This window comes from Pholcus phalangioides, unplaced genomic scaffold (genome assembly GCF_987345545.1).
Source record: "Pholcus phalangioides strain wild (caught in Gottingen) unplaced genomic scaffold, Ppha-v1.0 ptg000012l_1, whole genome shotgun sequence".
In the NCBI taxonomy this organism is placed as follows: Eukaryota; Metazoa; Arthropoda; class Arachnida; order Araneae; family Pholcidae; genus Pholcus; species Pholcus phalangioides.
The window spans coordinates 7,133,406-7,154,959 of record NW_028301605.1 but is presented as its reverse complement, the minus strand read 5'-3'; the positions used below and the strand labels follow the sequence as shown (position 1 = coordinate 7,154,959).

General features: G+C 35.2%; 1 protein-coding gene across 2 annotated transcripts in view; it reads left to right on the top strand.

Moving 5' to 3' along the window:
* LOC149079229 (protein turtle-like) overlaps window positions 1–21,554 on the top strand; it is a 670,619-nt gene that overhangs the window by 181,261 nt on the left and 467,804 nt on the right. For both annotated transcript variants that reach the window (XM_089240132.1, XM_089240133.1), the window contains one exon: window positions 8,594–9,213. In XM_089240132.1, the coding sequence (XP_089096258.1) occupies window positions 9,132–9,213 (82 nt within the window). In that variant the 5' untranslated portion in view covers window positions 8,594–9,131. The remainder of the gene's footprint in view (window positions 1–8,593; window positions 9,214–21,554) is intronic.

Sequence of the window (21,554 nt, the reverse complement as noted above, 5' to 3'; positions counted from 1 at the left end):
CGGGCCCAGGCGAGGCGTAAAGCTTTGTGTCGTGCAGTCATCAAGGGTACACGAGTGGGCCTTCGGCTCCGAAAGCCCATATCGATGATGTTTCGTTGAATGGTTCGCACGCTGACACTTGTTGATGGCCCAGTATTGAAATCTGCAGCAATTTGCGGAAGAGTTGCACGTCTGTCACGTTTAATGATTCTCGTCAGTCGTTCTTGGTCCCGTTCTTGCCTGATCTTTTCCCGGCCGCAGCGATGTCGTAGATTTAATTTTTTACCGGATTCCCGATATTCACGGTACACTCGTGAAATAGTCGTACGTGGAAATCCAAATTTCATCGCTACTTTGGAGATGCTATGTCCCATCTCTCGTGCGCCGACTATAACACCACGTTCAAACTCACTTAAATCTCGATAACCTGCCATTTTAGCAGCAGTAACCGATCTAACAATTATGCCAGACACTTGTGTTATATAGGCGTTGCCGACCGCAGCGCCGTACTCTGATTGGTTCCATATCTCTTTATTTGCATACGCATGCCTGTACCAGTTTTTTTGGCTCTTCAGTTTATGTCACCACCTGGTATTAGAATTTGAGTACCAGACATCTGACAGTGAAGCGTGTATTGTGGTCAGAAAGCCGAATAACAAACCTTTATTTCACAAGCTACGCGATTTCGTCAAAGTATATTCATGACTTGACCCGAAACGACGCTCAGCAACTTAATGACGTGATACGAAACGACGTCTGCTCCCGTGCAAGGGATGCCGAAAGACGCATGTGCAACATTATGCACGGAAATTTCGAAAAGATATCGAAAAACAAAAAAATCCATACTCCCCCTCTTTCTAATGTATACAGGAATCTTTGAAAATTTGTTTACAGAAATATCCACATCCTGGTGAATTTTCAAAAAAAAAATTCATATTTGTACATGTTGATTTAGTGAATTATTGCTGCGATTGCAATTTCAACAAACAAATTTGAATTTAAATTGGAAAACATTTTGAGCTAACATGGAAAAGGGAATACTATTTGGAATATGTTTTAACTGTAATGTAATCCACAAGTAGAATCCCACAAAAGTAATCAATCCTTTTTTACCATTGAAATTTCTGTAAATATATTCAAATTGTTTCCATGTCATTCTTTGTGCAAGATTCGGCGTATCCACATTTTTTGACAAGAATTCATTGTACGCTGAGAATCTGTTTCCCACACACAAACACAATTTACATTATTTTACATTTTCATTCAGCATAATGATTGGATTGGATTTATATATATATACATATATACAATGATTTCAAAAATGTGTATCTTCAAAGTAAAGAGTTTCACATCTAAAATATATATATATGAATCCATCAACTCAGAAAAAATATTTATTGACAATAACAATATAGGAAATAGGAAATTTCGGCTGCATGTGTTTCTGAATGTTGTTAGCTTTTTACTCCTAGTAGCGAGATGCTGCCATTTCTACACATTGGCTCAAATACTCCCTGAGTCTTTAGAAATACATAGGCGCTGGAACCTGGTATCTCGGTTTACGTGAGCCCCCCCCCCCCCACCCCAGTCCTCAATCATTCATGGATATTCAGGTTGGGCGAAAAGTCCTGGACACAATTTTAAAGTAATAAAAAATCAACCAAATGACATTGAAAAGTTGCTGTTTGCACTAAAATACTAGAGGCCTAGAGTTTCTTCTTTTTTAATAAATCAAAAATAGTTCAAATTCCACTCACAGGTTGCGCTGTAAAACGAAAAGTTCGAAATGACAGATAGAATGCCACACAAATAGTGTATAATTAATGTTTAAGACAATTTGCGTTGCATAAAACTACCACGACTTAACATCAGCACCTGTTCAGATTTCAGCCCTATCTAAAAAAAGGGGATTGTATTGCATTTTATGTGATATTGTCCAGTGTTTCATTTTACAGTGCCGCGTGTGGGCGAATTTGAACTTTTCGTTTTTCGTTTATTAAATATGTGTGTGTATCACATCAATTTTATATAAAGGGTTAAACCCCACTTCTCCCATGTTTTTTTTCCTCATATCAGTGACTCTTGTTCAATATATGCTGCACTAAATGTGGTAAACCCGGTTATTACCCACGCATCATTGGTAAATTTAATAAGTACTGAAAAGTCATCTGGTCCATCTGAAGAAGTGACCTTCATTTTGTTATTAGTTTTTTTCTATTTTATTTTTTTAATTTCTTTGTATAACGTCAAGTAAACAAACTTCAAAGAGTGTCGAAACCTGTTAGAGTGACCCGATGCATTGCCAATAAATATTAAGTAACATCATTTTGAACGACATACCGGCAATAGCGTTTGACCCAACGTATTTAGCAGTTAAGCTATGATTCTAAATGGTTTTCAAAAACCCAAAAAACTTTTCAAAATCTCTGACAAGGTTTAGATCGTGAGCTTTTTGTTCGTACCTATGTTTTTGGCACCTTTAAAATCAGGTCATCTTTTGTTTATTTGGTATTCTGATTAGAGATAATATATTCTTACCTGATTGTCACATTATAATCAAAATGCTGTTTCTATCTCAGCTTTTTTTTCTCGTAATAGTTACGAATCCCATCGAATCCGGGAACCAGAATTTAACCATTTCTCAAAAAAAATCCGCAACATTCGGAACATTCTAAGTATATAACCATTATCGGTATAGCGTGTATATGATGAGAAATTATTATTGCTATCATTTCTTCACTGAAATTCTATTATTACAATAATTAAGAATCAGAAAAAATCAGAAAAAACTTGAAAATTGTTACCTTAAAATGAAGAACGATGTATATATGTTACTGTGTCAAACCCCGCAGCGCGGCCGATTCGCGATGGGGCCGACCATTTCTCGAATTTGGACTTTGACCGGTCATTTCGCGAAGTGGCTAGAGATCCCTGGCCAACGCTCGATGCAAGATGGCCCGGTAGGAGCCAAATTAATTTTTTTTAAATTTCCAACATGTGATACATATCTATTTATAGCAGCTCCATTGGATTAGCTGCATGTGACGCGAGAAAACAAAAATGTGAACGTTGGGAGAAATATCTATAGATATAATTATATAAGCATACAGTTTTTATCTTCCAGTTTTTAGAGAGAAAAATAATTCCCGCATCCTGACTGTGATTGGATGGGTTGCCATAACTAACGTGGATGTTATTATCATTAAGGAAAAATACACCAACTTGACTATGATCCCGATTCATGTCTTTTATTATCGAACTTTGGCCAGGGATCACCGGGCAGTTCGCGAACTGCGTCACGAATTGGCCAATTCCGGGCTTTGGCCGTAACATACACAAAGCTACGCCGAATGAAATGCTAAGCTTATGTTTAATTCCTTCGAAAATTTAATCTTCTATGAATATTTTAATCCTTTACTGGCTCACATGACATGAAATAAATCACATTTGATTTCAAAGTATCTTTGTGACAATACGGATTGGTAAATTAAAGTACTATGTGGAGCTGAGATCAAACAAACTACTTTTCACAAATCTCATCCTTTACTAGAACATTTTACATCTATCTACATATATAAAATTGATTTTCTCTGTGTGTGTGTGTGTTCTCTATACAAATCTACAATTCTAGATCGATCGTCACCAAATTTTGCATATATACCAAATCGGATCCGACTTGAACGATAGACTACTTTAGAAGTTCGTCAAAGCAGGGCAAATGCCCCAAATGGGCAAAAAACTGTCGCGCAACAATGGTTTTTGGGCCTCAACAATCACTTTCGGAACGTTAACTTTAGTTACCGTGCTTCCCTAGCAATGCGTTTCAGACGTGTATATGCCTTTACAATGGTTTGTCACTTCTCTAATCCTGTTATTATATGTATAATAGTTAATGCCTTTGTAATGGTTTGCCCTATTTTCAGTCCTCCCAGTAATAAGAGCTTTTTGTATAGACACAGCATCACTTTGAGGGTAAGGCGAAGGATGATCCCCATAGAAATCAGTGTTAAAATTGCGGATTTTACTGTAGAAATGTGGAAATTTAGTGGGGTTATCCGCAACATCAATAATTTCAAAAATTGTATTGAATTCTCGATTTTTGAAATATTGAGTTCGCTGAGAGATGTACGAAGAGTAGGAAATTAAATATGCAGTAATTAGCCGGACCTACTTTTGAGTTGGATATCCAGGCAATAACATTGATTTCAACTTTTTATTTGTATCTTCACGGGCATGAAAATTAATGTCTCTATATTGTGTTTTAATATTCAACTGCATAAATTCATATAGTTTTGGTTGTTTTAAAATTAATTATGGGCCCGTAAAGTACATCGTAGAAATTCCAAAGCTTTAATCAAGCATTTTTGGAAGCTGAAATAGGCAGATGAGTATCTTGAAGTTTAAGAGAGGAGGGACAATCGAAATACTTAGAGCCCTTTAAAAAAACGTTTCTTTAAATCTAGATTCATTTATTTCATGAGTCGTGCAAGAAGTCGCCATATTTGTTAACTTAGACACACGGTTCGCATGTCCCTCAAAGAAAGAGGGAGATAACACGTGATCCAAAAAAGCTTCATTGAATATAACCCGGGCAGCGCCGAGTATTATAGCTAGTTTTTGGAATAAATGCAAAATAGTAATACAAAAGGAAATTATTTATGGCCGGTATTGTACTGTAAAATTTTGATAACATCCCTCTTCTAAAACTCAAAAAATCCAACCAATAAAGCTCATAGGTTACATTCGACGAAATGCAACTGATAGCCTCATCGGTTGTATTTTTGAAGTCTTGTAAAATATATTTTATCAAACTTTTATAGTGTAATTCCGGTTTTAGAGAAAATAGTGTCACGTGGCAGACAGGAAGTAATCGCTTTTCAACGAGGTGGATGGAAAAATTGAGGAAAAGAAATGCATAAATTTAGAAAATTAATTTTATTAAACACTTCGTAGTCTAACAATTTGATAGCGATACGTTATTACGTTATAGGGGAAAAATGAGTCTGGTCCTACTTTAGATTCAAAAAATAACTTTCTACAAAAAGAAATAGATAACATAAATCTAACTCCTGATGACTGTAAAATAATTTTTGCTATCATGTGATATTAGTCCGTTCCGTACTACCTAGCGAAAGTGATAACAATACCCCAAATGAAAACATTGTCCGTGGTACTAACAATATACATAAATTATAAAATTAATTTTCTTGACCACTTCTGAACTTCTACGAAGTCTAACAGATACTAAAAAATTATAGGGGAAAAACGAGTATGGTTCAACCTTAGAGACAAAATATTCAACAAAATAAGGGTAATAATATTAACAAAAAATTCTACAGAAAAAAAACCAAAATGATAACATAAACCAATGTCATGATAACTTTCAACGATTTTTCCCTATCTTTTGATATTGGTCACGGCCGTTCATACGGAAAGTGATAACAATGAACTCACAACCGAACGATACCATTGTCCGTGATTTTAATAAGTTTCGTCTACTCTATTAATGATTAACATCTTAAAATCAAGAACGGCGAAGACACAAACGCACACCGAACGAAATGCTCGGCTCATGTTCCATTCCTTCGAAAATTTAATCTTCTCTCAGTAATCTAATCATTTTCTGGTTCACATGACATGAATTAAATCACATTTCATCCTAAAAGTCTTTGTGACAATAAGTATTAGTGAATAATTAATTAAAATACCATGGCAGAGTTGAGATCAAATATACTACATTTCACAAATCTCATCCAGAACATGAACATTTTCCATTTCTGCAATAAATTCAAAACGATAATATAGATGAAAATAATAATTTTTTTAAGAGGGGGAAAAAAACTGCTAGTGTCACGTGACAGTTTCTTTAATTTTCTCACAGGCGGGAAATAACTGTCTTTAAATGACGGGATGGAGGGGGAGAAGAAATGAATAATGCATAAATTAGAAATTTAATTTCCCTTTGCACTTCTAACCTCCTACAGTCTACCAGATTGATAACGATGAATTAAAAAAAATGATCCTGGTTTCTAAACGAATTTGTTCCCCTATTACGTTATTGGCTGCTTCCATACTTTATAAAAGTTATAACAATACCCAAATGACAATATTATCCGTGATTTTAATAAACGAAACGGCGTCTACTCTATCAATTATTATCCTAAAACCCCAAGGACGGCGAAGATACAAACGTATGCCGAACGAAATGCTGAATTTATGTGCAATTCCTTGGAAAATTTAATCCTTTTTCAATATTGTAATCCTTCCCTCTGGTGTACATGACACTAATTAAATAACATTTCAGCTTAAAAATCTATTTGTGACGATATAGATTTGTGAATAAATCATTAAAATATCATCGCAATTGATATAACACTGATTTGCACAAAACATTCCCGTCCTTCTCTAGAACATTTCTATAAATGGACTAAAATCAAAATGGTGATATTGCAGAAAATTATCAATTAAGAAAGAAAAAGGCAAGATTCACACGACGATTTCTAACAAACAAGAAATACATTCATTGAAACGATGAGATTTATGGAAAAATAAAACCAAAAATTATATAGAAAATTAATTTTCCTAAGCACTAAAAAATCCACCATACGTGAAGTATAGTGGTGTGAATCGGTATAGCGTAAGCAGGAGTATGGCTGTACACGATCAGAACTGATCATTGTCTCCTCATTTCTCATCCGAAATACCCGTATTCCCGTAAAGAAGAATCTGATACACATATCAATGGTTGTCTTTAAATCGAGACGTACACAAAACATTCTAAGTGTATGTTTAATTCCTTCGAAAATTTAATCTTCTCTCAATATTCTAATCCTTTTCGGGTTTGCATGACATGAATTAAATCACATTCCATGTTAAAAGTCTGTTTGGTTGCAATAAGGAATGGTGAATAAGTAATTAAAACACCATTGCCGTTGATATCGAACAAACTGTTTTTCTTAAAAACCTCATCCTTCGCTAGAACATTTCCTGTTTCTGGAATAAATTCAAAATGCTAATATTGTAGAAAATTATCATTTAAGAAATAAACGCCAAGTTCCGCTTAACAATTTCATAAATTTTCTAACAGAGGGGAAATAACTCCCTTTAAATGAAGAGATGGTGGGAGAAAAAGTCGCATAGATTAGAAAATTAACTTTTCTACAAGCACTTCATGGAAATGAATTACCTTAGGGTTAGATAATACAAGGGAACGACCGACGTATTTTGACCCAAAATTACAAAAAAGAACCACGGCTATATGCGTTTCGAAACTATATGAAGGTCCTTCATCAGTAGCAAACAGTGAAAATACTCCTAATAGCGGGAGTTACTCGCTGTCGTAGACAAAAGAGTCGAATTCAAAATGAACCGGCAACAAGAGCAAAGGCGGAGGAAAGACAAATAAAAATGGCCGAGCCAATCATAAACGAGAACGTGATAGTGATGCTGATGGACAAAAAATAATTATTGTAGAAACTGTTGCCAGATTTTTGAGACTTGGACTTTTTCGAATCATTCCACATCAACAAAAAACACAAACCAGTTGGTCAACGACCTATCTAGCATACCACCCATCTCGAAAATCTAACAACAGTTTGTACAATAATTATTTTTTCTCCATCACCATCAATATGATGTTCTCGTTTTGTGATTGGTTCCGCCATTTTTTTTTTTCGAGATGAGTATTTCCACAGTTTGCTACTGATGAAGGAACTTCATATAGTTTCGAACCACGTATAGCCGTGGTTCTTTTTTGCAATTTTGGATCAACATACGTCGGTCATTCCCTTGTATTAAGCACTTCATAGTCTAATAGACTGATAACGATAAGCTCTAGAGGGAAAAAATTAGTCCTACATTTAGACACAAAACATGCAAAACAGAAGCTTTCTTTGAAAAAAAATATATGATGAGAAATATATAAACGTTCTATAACTATAAAAATGACAACTATAAACAAATTTTCCCATATTATGATATTAGTCAGATCCTTATTAACGGGAAAGTGAGATACCATTATCCATGATTTTACTAAGTGGTGTCACCTTTATTAATAATTATCTTAAAATCAAATACGGTGTAGATACAAACGTACACTGAACAAAATGCTGAAATTGTTTTGAAAGAATCTAATCTTTCAATACCTTCATGTTTTTTTCTGGTTCAAATGACATGAATTAAATCACATTTCATCTTAAACGTCTGTTTGTGACGATCCGGATTGTCGAATAAGTAATTAAAAGTACCATAGACCGTTGAGATCAAACGAACTGCTTTTCACAAACCTCATCCTTTACTAGAACATTTTCTATTTCTGAAATAAATTCGAAAAGGTAATATAGAAGAAAATCATCATTTAAAAGAAAAATAAGGAAAAATCGGCAAGTGTCGCGTGACAATTTCTTTCATTTTCTCACAGACGGGAAGTAACTGCCTTTAAAACGATGAGATGGGTAAGAAGAAAGAAAAGAAATGCATAAATTAGAAAATTAATTTTCCTAAGCACTAAAGAACTTCATCACACGTGAAATGTGATTTGGAAAATTCGTCGCTTTTCCGTCTTGAAGTGTGAAATACTTAATCGCCTTTTTCTTTTATTATTTTCTTGTTTCAGGTCAGCTTCACAGATTGATTTCCTCCGGAGGTCTTTGGAGTAAAAATGGGAGAAAAATCATTGACGAGTTGTGCGTAGCGAGCGCCACCTTCCGTTGACGTGCGGAAGCTTCCCAACGGGGATGCAACTGAGATGAGGAGGAAGAGGATTGCCCGCAAAAGTCTTTCAGAATTCTACGTGTTGTTGATCGTGGACATTTTTCCTTGAGGAATAAAAACAAAGTAAAAAAATGGACGAAAACAATGTCAACACGCCGTGAATGATCACTTTGTTGTTTTGCCTCCTGCGTTTTTTTTTTCCGTTCGTATATTTATTTATTTCCCGGAGAATAAGATTTCAGAGAAAGACTCGTGGAGCCATGTGCTTGTGTTTTGAGAACAGGACTGAAGATTCACATGTGAAATAAGAACGTTTGCGCTGTTGTGTTCATTAAACATGCTGTTTGCTAAAGACACTTTTTAATCTGGAAATAGACAACTCGACAAGTATAAAATCAACAATGGATCAGTGCTGCGGATGCCCGTGTTAGGTGAGAAAAATGTATCTGCGGCTAATGATGGGTTTTTCATTAGTTCTTCTTGTCTTTACGTGGATAAGGATAATTAATGCTGAAGATCTGGGTAAGTCAAATCTCGTTTTTTATTCACTTATATGTATAACGTGATTTACTTATTTTAATACCGGAATCTTGTACAGCAAAATTTTCCGTCGAGCAACATTGACGCGTAATGAAGCAGACACGTGTATTTCTGCGACATCCCGAATGAATAGAAATATGCATAATAGGAAACCTTATTATATCAGGAAATCAGATTCTAAATTTGAGATTACCATAGTATCGAGTAGTTCGCAAGCTTCTGATACTTCTACAAACGATTAAATTGCTTCCAAGTAATTTCACAAAATTTGTGTAATTCTTGATTTGCTCTATTCCAAAAACGCAACTGTTTTAGTGTTTCTCCATGGCATAAGTGTCAAACTGGCTGCACCGAAACTAGTGGTGGCCCGCCGTGTCAAACAAGATAAAAATGTTTTATTTTCATATGAATAATTTCGTATAAGACTCCAAATAATTATAAAATCGAGATTAACTAATGTCAATATTTTTGCACTAATGAAGGTTATAATGTTCAATGTTCTCAATCTTCCGGAATCATCGGTGATAATTTAGTGAAAAATCATTGAAAATAATTAATGCCAAGTTAGTAAAATTGGTGGAATTATATATATTCGCCATGGCAAAATAGACAAAATAGAAATTATGCACTTATTAATGATCAAAAACAAACATTTATTTCAATTAAAATCAAAGCCAATAAATGATTATAATCAATAAATTAATAATTATTAATTTTATGTGGTTCTTTTATAAGCCTAATTCTTTTTTACTTCCCTTCTATTCCAGCAGGTTTTTTTGTTAAATAATGAAAGATAATAATTGGCGACCCACATGTGATATAATTCTGAGAAAAATTGTCAATTGTGTATCCGATTAAGTCTGACACCCTTGCTCTATGGGGATAATATTTTTTTTAGTATTACAGTACCATGAAGTCACATGCGAATCGTTTCAGATTCGTGAACCTAGACCAAAGATGATGCCAAATAATGCGCCAAATAGAATAGTCTAGCTAAATATATTACTTATTTCTCATGGGAATGTTTTTAAAACCAGTTTTCTGCAGCCGATTGCAATTCATCGAGAAACTGTTTCCATTTGAGCGAAATATATCCGTTGAAGACTCATTGACATGTACGATGTATATGTTCAGATAAAAAAATACTTGCTGCATGGTCATATTCAATCATAAAAGACATTCTCTGGTGATATATATAGATATATATTTTTGCAGTGGTACTCGATTCAGGATTTATCCTCCTTTGAAAAGCTACTCGTGTCATGAAAAACTTGCATTTTGATGTAAATTTTTCCCGTTATTCTTGGAAAAGTTACCTCGTAATTTTTTGGAAAATTACGGGTAAATTTAATTTAATTAAGCGAGGAAATTTACCTCTAAATTTTCCCGTTTTTGTTATTATTTTATCATATTAATTCATGCAGCATCTCTTCTATGTCAATATATGGATATAAGTAAATTAGCAGGTACATTACAGGGTATTTCATAAATACCTCATATACTTGTGATCTCTACATAATTCCCCTACTCCTTTCTACTCGCGATTAAATTTGTGAGTGGCGATTTGTTGTTCATCGTTCGTTTTATTTGAATAATGGGTTGCTTTCTAATGCGATGAAAGTCCACATTCACTTTTTCGTCTATTCTTTTCCATACAGTAGAATCCCTGTTCTGTGGACAGCGACGGAAAAAAAAATTCCACAGGTGATTGTAAAAAAAGGAGGGGGGTTATTATTGAAGTGTTCAAAAATGAAATAATTATTACTTGATCGTAAAAGATGAGTGACCGCATCCGCGGGGTGAATGTTGAGGGCGGTTTCACTGCATTTCATAATTACGCTTCACTAGAATTATGAAATACAGAAGGCAGCGACAACTCCGCACACCACACTATAGATACCGACTTATACTGTAAGGTACAGACACACACGCTTCTACTTGATAGAAATTAAAGGGGTGTTAAATAGACCAATGACGATACACTAGAATTTTGTCCAATGTATAAAAAAAAGTATTTTTTATGATTTTCCGCCTGCCCTTTCCCTTATCAGGGAATGGCAAAAATTAACATGATATGACATGACCAGATTCACTCCTCCTCACATCTTTTGCAAAATATCGAAGCTTTGTTCTAAGTGTTGGCTAAAAGTATCAACTTTCGATTGATTATGGGCTGTGCATGTTTGTGTAGAAAAGAATTATTAGCACACAATGAAATTGAGAAAACTGAAATAAATATTCGAAAATAAATGGGCAATAAAATATAATTTGTGTTCGTAAGTCGAATATCTGCTTACAAGTTAAGCTCAGTTTATCAACACTTTGGCTGCGTGAATAGAGGGAGGAATTTTTCTCTCTTTTGTAGGAGCGAAATCACTTTTTTTTCAGTTTTCTTTTGTGAAAGATAGATGGTTTTGTTTGCAAAGACATTATTGAGCAATGGATTATTTCTATCTGCCATTATTTCCAACATTGATGCTTGCAAAGTTATGAACGATACGTATTATTCAAGAATTACAATTTTGTCAGAAACCATAAACACAATTTTATGTGCATCATGAAAAAAAACCACAACCGTAAAATTCGATACAATTAACCCTTCGACAGTTACGCATATTCAGATAAATCCTTCGAAAATGGGCAGAGCCTGTTCAGGAAAGACGATGCTTTCCCCCCATTCTCACCAGCAGGTAGCCGGATTTTCGGTAATTGGGGATCCTCCCATCGCAACAATACCTCAACAACATGAATAGACCTATTGTAGGTTAGCCACAATGGCCTCACTGAGTGCTTAAATGTTTATGAAACCTAGGAAATCATTTTTCCCCGATTTCTTGGAGAAAAATGAGAAATTTTCATCTTCACCAATTTCTTTCTATTTTTTGGATTCATGCAAAAAGATCATTATTTTAATTGAAAGATAATCATAAATAGTTATTATTACATGAAAATCTCGAGCGTCAACGTTTTTTCATTTACAACAGAGTATTCGATTGAAAATAATGAAAACTTCGAGAATTCCAATAAATTCTATAAATTTTCACTTCTGAAAAACGCTCAATGTTTACTAATTTATTTTTTTAATCAAGTAATGGTAAAAAAAATTAATAAAGAAATCAAAGAACGTAAGTGGAAACGTACGAAGAATTTTAATCATTTTTTTTTAAATTCTTTGACAAAAATTATGTGCGTCTTACTTGAGGCTTCGACGACAATATTTTTCCACGAAAACTTTTTTTTTTCCTTTCTAGATGTGGCTTATACATCCTTACCGGAATTTACGGGGATTGAATCGAAAGTTTCGTGAATACTCAATATAAAATCAATTTCTATTGTGTGACACACATTGTGGACATTCAATGTTTACTGGATAAATGTCAGTCTATTAATTTATCTGTTGGTATTCAGTATGCGATGATACGAATATTTATATATGTACGCTATATTTAAACTTCCGTAAAATGTTTTGAAAAAAAAAATATTAATAATTAACAGTTGATTAGTTACCATACAAATGAAATAATTTTTTCGTGGATAATTTTGTCTTCGACAAAGTTTCGTGAAATGTTTGTCTTAAGCTGCCCCAATTATTTTCAATATACAAGTTAGTTTTCATCAACTCTTTATACTAGGTGTCCTGTAAGCAGGACCGGAACTAGACGGGTGGGGGAGTGAACTGCCCGGGCAGCAAAATTTAGGGGGAGGTAGTTTTAGGTGGTAACAAGAGCACCTTTAAAAAAAGTATATCGAAATTTAAAGTTGTGGCGGTGGCAAAATAAGGTTGGCTCCGGGCGGCAAAAATTCTAGTTACGGTCCTGTCTGTTAGTACTAGCTCTGCCCTTATCTCATCAACCGTCCGTCGTAGAGGTATGATTTAAATTTAAAAAACGCTCAGCAGGCGTTCAAAAATTCCCCTGTACTAGTTTTGAGATTGAAAATACAGTGTGTAGCAAAATAAAAAAAATAAAATTTTTATACCGTCCTCCGTGCTTTCAATTAGAAAGTTGTTGTCCTGTCTGTCCCGATGCCCAACAAAAAAATTCCATGGTTTCTAAATGCTATATTCACAGAGGTATTCGAATTCGAAAAACGGAGGAGATTTCGGAAAAGAACAGCGTTAAATGCGGGAAAACAGTTTTACACGCTTTTAACTCTGTTCTTCCCCAAATTGCCTCCACTTTTCGAATTTGAATATCTCTGTGAATATAGCACTTGGAAACTTGGAATTTTTTTGTGGATTGTTCGTGTCGCACCAACACGCTTTGATTTTGGTGCCACATTATTTTGTTGAATATATTCTGCAGCAAAGTCATTGATCTACGTTACCATGTTTTCAATAACTGGTTCATAAAAAAAAAAAAAAAGTTTAACTAGTTGAATGAATTTGAAACGTTGTATAGTGGGACCTATATGCCTGGGTTCCCACTAAAATGGCGTACTCGAGGTGGTGGTGGAATTTTCAATACAACACGACTGCACCAGTCTCTTACACTCTGGAGTTCATCCTAAGATTCGGATGAAACTGATGAAAACGAGCAATCGTTCTCCGAACTTGATATTAACTTCTCTCATCGAATTAATCTTCACTCAATAGAGCCAGTATTATTGTACTTATGGGGGGGGGTTTGCTTTTACTCGCCTGTCAAATAGTATGAATGTTATACAGAATCATCAAAAACCATTGTGAAACACACATGGCTCAAAAAGTAGAAAAGAAGAGCGAGGAGAAAGGAAATAGGTGGGAAAGTAGGAATGTGTGAGATCACGAGACAAGCATTGTTTGAAACAACCAAATGCTTATTTGTGTTTACCTCTGGTGTTGGCTATAACAAGCCACGATGATAAGAGGCTTATACTAATGGGCGGATACAGATAACTTCACGGGTACCAAATGAGAAATTCTTGTCTTTTTCTTGAAATTCTTCCTCTTCCTAGAATTTAGTTCTGCCTCGTTCAGTTATGATCAGCTCTGGTCAATACAACCAATTTATTTTGAATGAACTGCTTGCTTTCTTCCATGGGCGTCCGCAAAACCTACCTTTGGGGAGGGGGTAAAAAGAGACACTGGTGGGATTGAAAAGAAGGAGTGTTCACAGAGTCTCTTCCAAAAAAATTGAGTTAACTCCCTAATCCAGACTGATCCGTGGTCCCGTCACATTTGTCAAGCTGTTTTTTCTTTCAAACTTAGGCCGTAAGAGTTGAAGAAAAAAAACCAAGTTTTTCTTCGTTTTATTTGAATGCATTAACACCTTATATAGTTCTCTTTGTATAACCTTATAATCTTCGGACATCAGTATAAATACCTTTCCAGCTCAATCGAATTTCCTATTCAGTTGTGACATTATCAGGTTAAAAAAAATTGTAAATAAGATGACAAAAGCTAATGCTATACAATTGATCCTAGCTGATAAGACAGTTAAAAAATTTTCGCCCATGGCCCAGGATAAATACGACAGATCACCAATGATCTTTACTGAATAGAAACAGGACGTGAAAGTTTTTGCTCTTTGTGGGAGCTTTCTTTACTTTTTAGCACGCAGACATATAGTATAAAAGCAGTGAGAGAATAAAATAATGCGAGGAAAGAACGAACACAAGGCTTTTCCTTTTCATTGAGTGTAGCACTCACTACGAGGAAAAAACAGATCTCTGATAATACAGATTCAAGAATTGATCGGATAATCTGGTATTCAATGCTCTGCCCAAAGTATATGCACCTGTTTCTTGGGCATTGTAAAATATATTGAGCATGAGATTTTTTCTTTGGTGACAATGAAATCCGAAATTTTGACACACCACACGCTTTCCACCTTATTCTTCTTTCTACCATCGCCCAACTTCTATTCGGTGATCAACTTCACAAACGGTCTTTTTTTTCGGAATACCGAACGGCCGTTTCATAAAAGTTTTATCGTACTTTCAAAATGTTATTATTTTGAGAGCGACAGAATTTTCCAATGAACTGCATCGTATATGCAACCCATGTAAGTGGGCATTCTGTGATCCACGCAGTTTCGCTACAAGAGCACTTTTCTGAACACAATATTGACATTTATCAATCACAGAAAGAACAGACAAGACTACGCCAAAGAGGTGAATGTGATCATAGGCGTAGGCAGGATTTTCTCAGAGGGAGAGAGGTGCGTTTCAAAATTTAATATTTCCTTGGGGGGGGGGGGGGGTTACGTTTTTTCCTACAAAATAACACTATTATACTGGCTCATGGGGGTGGTTAGACCTTTCCTTTTCCGTTAACTCAGGAATGTGATAAGTTAGGATTGGAAGATTGTGCAGGCTTGGGAAAGTGTCACTTCAAAAACTTCACAGAACTGACTGCAATGTACGACCTAAAGTTCCAGAAGTTTAAAATAACTATGGTAATATTCAAGTTCGATGTTCGCAAAGAACGTGAAAGATGTGTAATGGATACTAAAATTTCTATGTTTTTGGAATACATCAGCAGTGTAATAAACTCGATTTTTAGACTGTGAGGTTGTTGAGGAAATGATATGCATAGATAATAACGAGAGATTGTAGTTGAAAAAATAAAGAAATGCTGAAATCGCGAAATTCCTTACATTTACTCATACAATATTGTTTGTCGAGACCGATACAAAAGAATGTGTTTGATTGTGACAGACTGTGATCAATGATAGTTGAGGGGAGAGAGTTTTTCCATTCGACTATAGATAGTCAGAAGATGCAGAAATAGGATTTAATTTTTGGGGACGGTTTATATTATGTTAGAGATATAGGATGGATGGCTTAGTTACAGTATCATAGTTGACCACGGATAATTTTATATAGCATAGTTTAGCGGAAAATAAGTAAGTTTATGATGAGAGGGTGAAGGAGTGGGGGGGGGGGTCCTTTCCTTACTACGAAAAAAAATTCAGCTCAAGAGGTGTTAGTTTAACGTTCATAGTTATTTTGAAACATAAATTTTGTATCATATCCATTTCTAAACTAATCATCACCCGAAAGTTTCAAAAATAAAAAAAAAATCAAATATAGAAGAAATAACTGAGTGAAAGGGAAAAAAAGCGATACTCTATTTTTGGACTGAAAAAAAAAAATACTTCAGACCACAGAAACATCTTCAAGAATTCTCTTTCCCTACAACCCAACCCTTTGCACCTCAAGATAGCAATTACAATGCAAGGGATAATAGCATTGTTACCGTGTGCTTTCTGTATTGTGTAGCTGTATAGAGCGTCCTACAATGTCTTGATCTCTTCTGAATACTGGAGGAGGAGCTCGTCAACTGTAGGGGCGACAGATTTACACAAAGAAAGTAGGGGAAGGCAACTGATCAGGTCGGCCGGATATATACGGCGCTGCCCAGATTCGCCACAACATTTTTGAGCGGATATATACGGCGCTGCCCATCGAAGGGTTAAGTTGTTACCTACACCATCCCAGCAAACATTAAAAATGCTAACAAAACGGAAAATGTATTAGATAGTGTAGCCATGTATTCGTGGTCGAGGATTTTAATCAGAGTTCAGCGCAAAAATGTTCTTAAATGGAGTTTGGGTTATGTTTGATTACTGACGTCAAGCTAAAGCCCCCCCTAATTTATTTACTCTCATGCGTAGAGTTAAGCTCACTCAATTTATTACGCTGACGGTTTCGAAGAGCCCTCTTTTTGAAGCTTTTACTAGATAATTCGAGCACGTAAATGGGAAAAATTTTTGACCAATCTGTTTTAGAAAGTGTTTTCTCGCTTTCACTAACAGCCACAAGAGAGTAAAAGTGATTTGGCAGATAGAATTAGACGCTTTCATTAATTAATTTCCTTGGATTCTAATAATTAAAACTATTATTGAAGTCACGAGAGGAAAGAGAAGCTGACAATGACTCATAAACAGGGTCTTTTTCCCCCTTTTACGGATATTTCTTTTCCTTCGATCATGAACACGGAAGGCATAGATTCAGTTCATGAGAAGTTAAACATTACAAACACAATTTTATTGTAATTTAGTCATTTAAATCGTTCGTTTAATTAATAAAATATCCAATTTAATTACAGTTGGTGTAATACCAAAATTTTCAATACCAGATTCAAAGCATCGTTAGAACGCTTTCATTTCCAATTGCAACAAATTCTGTGTGTTATGATCGATGGAAATATAATTAGTGAAGAAACTATAACTCGATTAATAATAATTGAGTTTATATAATTATGATGGACTTATGAGTTATTCAATAATTAGGCATTAATCTGAAAAGAATGGGTGAATAAAAATAAATGAATTTCTTATTTGTCAAAGTTAATTACGATCATATTCACAAATATGGAAGTAATTCTCGTGAACGAAACTAAATCGGCTTATTCTCAGGATCATATACGAGGCCTATCACCCAACAGTGACATGAATGATTAAGTGATCGCTTCGGATTGACGCCATTTCAACCACACAACCACCAGTATGAGAGCCGCTCGAAAATGCTCAATATCAGTACCAGAACCTAATGACTAATTGTGAAAACTGAAACGAAATGCATTAAAAAATAAGCGCAGCACGTAGTGGAATCCCACCCCTATCGAAATAAAACCCAACAATCACAAGAGTTTCGACATAAACCACACAACCATATAATACATTGAATCAAGATCCTCAATAAATGGCTGATGGGGTTGAGGATAGATACCACACGCTCACACGCGTTAATAAAGCGGGACAGCTAGGTTAACCAATACCTTTTTTTATAGATATACGCTTGTGACAACATATTCGTATACAAAATACACATATTTTATAAGATGGAAGATAAACTGGGCTTTGATTGGAATATTTCAAAAGCAACAAATCACGTGATCATCGACCGATATTTCCTCAAATCTGCAGGCGTGCGCGACCGGTCGTACAAAGTCACTGCATATACCATTAGTTTCTATGACGTATTGCTGTATCACGGATGAAGGGAACATGCTCCCTCGTTAGCAAAAGAAATTGGACGGACCACTGCCACAAACCGCAACAAACCTTACAAGTCCTGGTAGCAATAAATAAGTCTTGGTGACAATGGGTTTCACGAGCCTTGAAATCACGCATGAATTTCAACAGCAACCATCACATGATCCCGTTCTATATCAACAAATTGTATGAGTCCTGGTAACAAGAAACTTATTGAGCCGCGACATAAATAAATCACGTGAGTCCCTGACAACAACAAATCACGTGAGTCCCGACAACAACAGATCACATGAACGACAACATCAACAAATTATAAGAGTGCTTATAATTTGAAACAGAAGCACCGACAATACCAAAAAAAAACCCCATTTTGATAGCGAAGAATCAAATGAATCCTGATCGCAACGATACGCATAACCAACAACAATTGACAATCGAGTCGTTTATTTGTACCCAAAGAAAACTAAACGAAACCACTTCTTTCCAATTCTTGAGAATACCACAAATCCAACCAAGTATTAAGAAACGCACACATCCAGCAAATTAGAACAACTATGCAAAAAATGTGTGTGTAGCCCTCGCCCAAAAGTACACATTTGAACAACAAATTCGTCAATACATAACAAACGCACATCTTATAGACAGAAACAAAAATGAGATCTGTGATTGGCTGATTCAGAATAGTTTATCAATATCAGCCAATCACAATGTATTGTCAAATAACAATCAAATAGGAAGAACCGGGTCCTATTAACCATTATAACTAATAACCATGCAGACCAAACATTCATTCCGGTGTCATTTTAGCATCGTCAAATTCCACGAACAACAATACAATACTGAGATCAAATCATGTTTTGTTGAATTCACTACGTGATCCCTAGTTCAAGACAGCATGAACTTCTTAGTATCCAATAACAAATATCCAATGAAGAATTCAAAAAAAAAGATCTAAATTCCGCGAATTTTCATCAATGAAAAAAAAAACACACACACACAATATATATCTCTAATAAACGCCCCTTTTATCTTAATTTATTTCTATTCTCATGATAACAATTGCACTGACCAAGATAATACAGCAGTTTATATCCCGGAGGTAATACATGATTAAGAATGAAACTCGTCCAAATAAAAAGGAATTAAAAAAACTTAAATTTCTTCCCTTATAAAACACATAGAAACCAAAGAAACTAACGAAATACATAAAATGTTAAATAAAATATTGTTATATGTTTCACCCCACACCCCCTTACGTTTTATTCTTCGATGACCAGCGGCAATAAATCGCGTGGATCTTGATTTTCACGAAACACATGATCCCCACCTGACAATCCAGAAACAATTCTAAACGAAAGCACTTCTTAAAGACACCACATGACCGCACATATTGAACAAAATGGTCATAGCAAAAAAACCCGATCAACCAACCCGACCAACCTCTCCACAGAAAAAAATTCCAACATATAATTATCAAAACATAATAAAAAAAAAAACCACATCTTATGGAGTGAAACAACCTGAGCTCCGTGATTGGTTGATTCCGAACACGTGATCGATATCGGCCAATGACGTTCTATTGCCTAATGCCCAAACAAACAGAGAAAGGAAACGGGTTTTATTTACCCATCATAAGTTGATAACCATCACATGACCGCACATATTGAACAAAATGATCATAACAAAAAATCCCGATCAACCAACCCGACCAACCTCTCCACAGAAAAAAATTCCGACATATAATTATCAACACATAATAAAAAAAAAAAACCACATCTTATGGAATGAAACAACCCGAGCTCCGTGATTGGTTGATTCCGAACACGTGATCGATATCGACCAATCACGTTCTATTGCCTAATGCCCAAAAAAACAGAGAAAGGAAACAGGTTTTATTTACCCATCATAAGTTGATTACCATGCACCACAAACATTCATTTCAGTTTCATTTTATCATCTTCAAACAAATTTCCCGAACAACAGCACAATACTCAAGTCAAATTACTTTTTCTGTTGAATTGACTACCTGATCCCTAGTTCAAGACAGAATGAAATTCTTAGAATCCAATAACAAATATCCAACGGATATAAATTTACAAATAAAAACAACAAAAAATATATATCGAAATTCGACGAATCTTCATTCATCCATAAAAACACAAAAAAATGCAACCCAAAATATCTCTAATAAATTTCTCTCTCTTGTATATATATTTTTTTATTCTCATGATGACAATAGCACTGATCCAGATAATGCAGCAATTTATAGCCCGGAGGCAATACATGATCATAACAATGAAACTCAACCGAATAAAAAGAACATAGAAATAAAAAACTCGAATTTCATTCCTTATGAAATACCCTAAAACTAAAAGAAATACACACATTAAAGTGGAAAATAAAACAAAATGTCACCCCGTGTGTCTTACCCTCCCTCTTCCTTTTATTGTTCAATAGAATAAAACAAAGTATAAATTGCTCCGAAAAACATTGTTATATACTCTCGCTCCCTCCAACCCCTTTATTGAAGATTCCATTGTCTCTCCGTGTATGTCTCCTCCATTAGTTTTCTTTGAGAAAACATTCGGTAGAGAGAGAGAGAGAGCGTGTTGATCGGTAGCTATTTTCTTCACAGAAAATAACTTATTTATCATCAACTAGCAGCCGGTACCTCTTTTCTGTTATGGGTCTTCTTAATAGAGAGAGAACCTCGGTTTATATATATATATACTGGATATATACACCTGATTTCAGGTGCCTGGTATATCAGTGAAATATCCGGGACAATCAAAGGAGCTGTCGCGCCTGTATATATACACATACACAGAAATATATAAGAAGTGTATATATGTTAGAGAAGCCTTTTGCTTGGAACGGGAATTACTATCTGCTATTTCCTACAACCATTGCGTCCTACAGCCCCCTTTTTTCCCCGGATTCCTGCTCCCGAAAGCTCCATCTCTGTCCTGGTTACTCTGTCCTGTCTCCCTCTGCTTGCTACCTGCTACGTACGTACCGTACGTACGACTGTCGTTTATTGACGGTGACGGCTTCCTTCCTATGATTGGTGCTGGCACTGGTAATTGCGTTCATGCTCAAAACATTTCGATGGGGGAAAGGTAGTGGCTGTCGTCGTAGTAGTAGTAGATATAAAAGAGGAGAGGAATGAGAGAAATTCCTGAAGAAAAAAGATTATTGCATTCCGTTCGAAAATTTTTCTAGAAACTGCTGCTGTTAGTTTTGGAAATAATGTATAGTGAATTGTGCGTAATTTTGTTTTGTTTCGGGGTGATTGTTGGAACAATCATGTGAAACAAGATTATAGCCAAGAAATTTGATTAATTTATTTGTAATATATAACCTGAGATTGGCTCTCTACTACTGTCAAAATCGGTTGCAGGG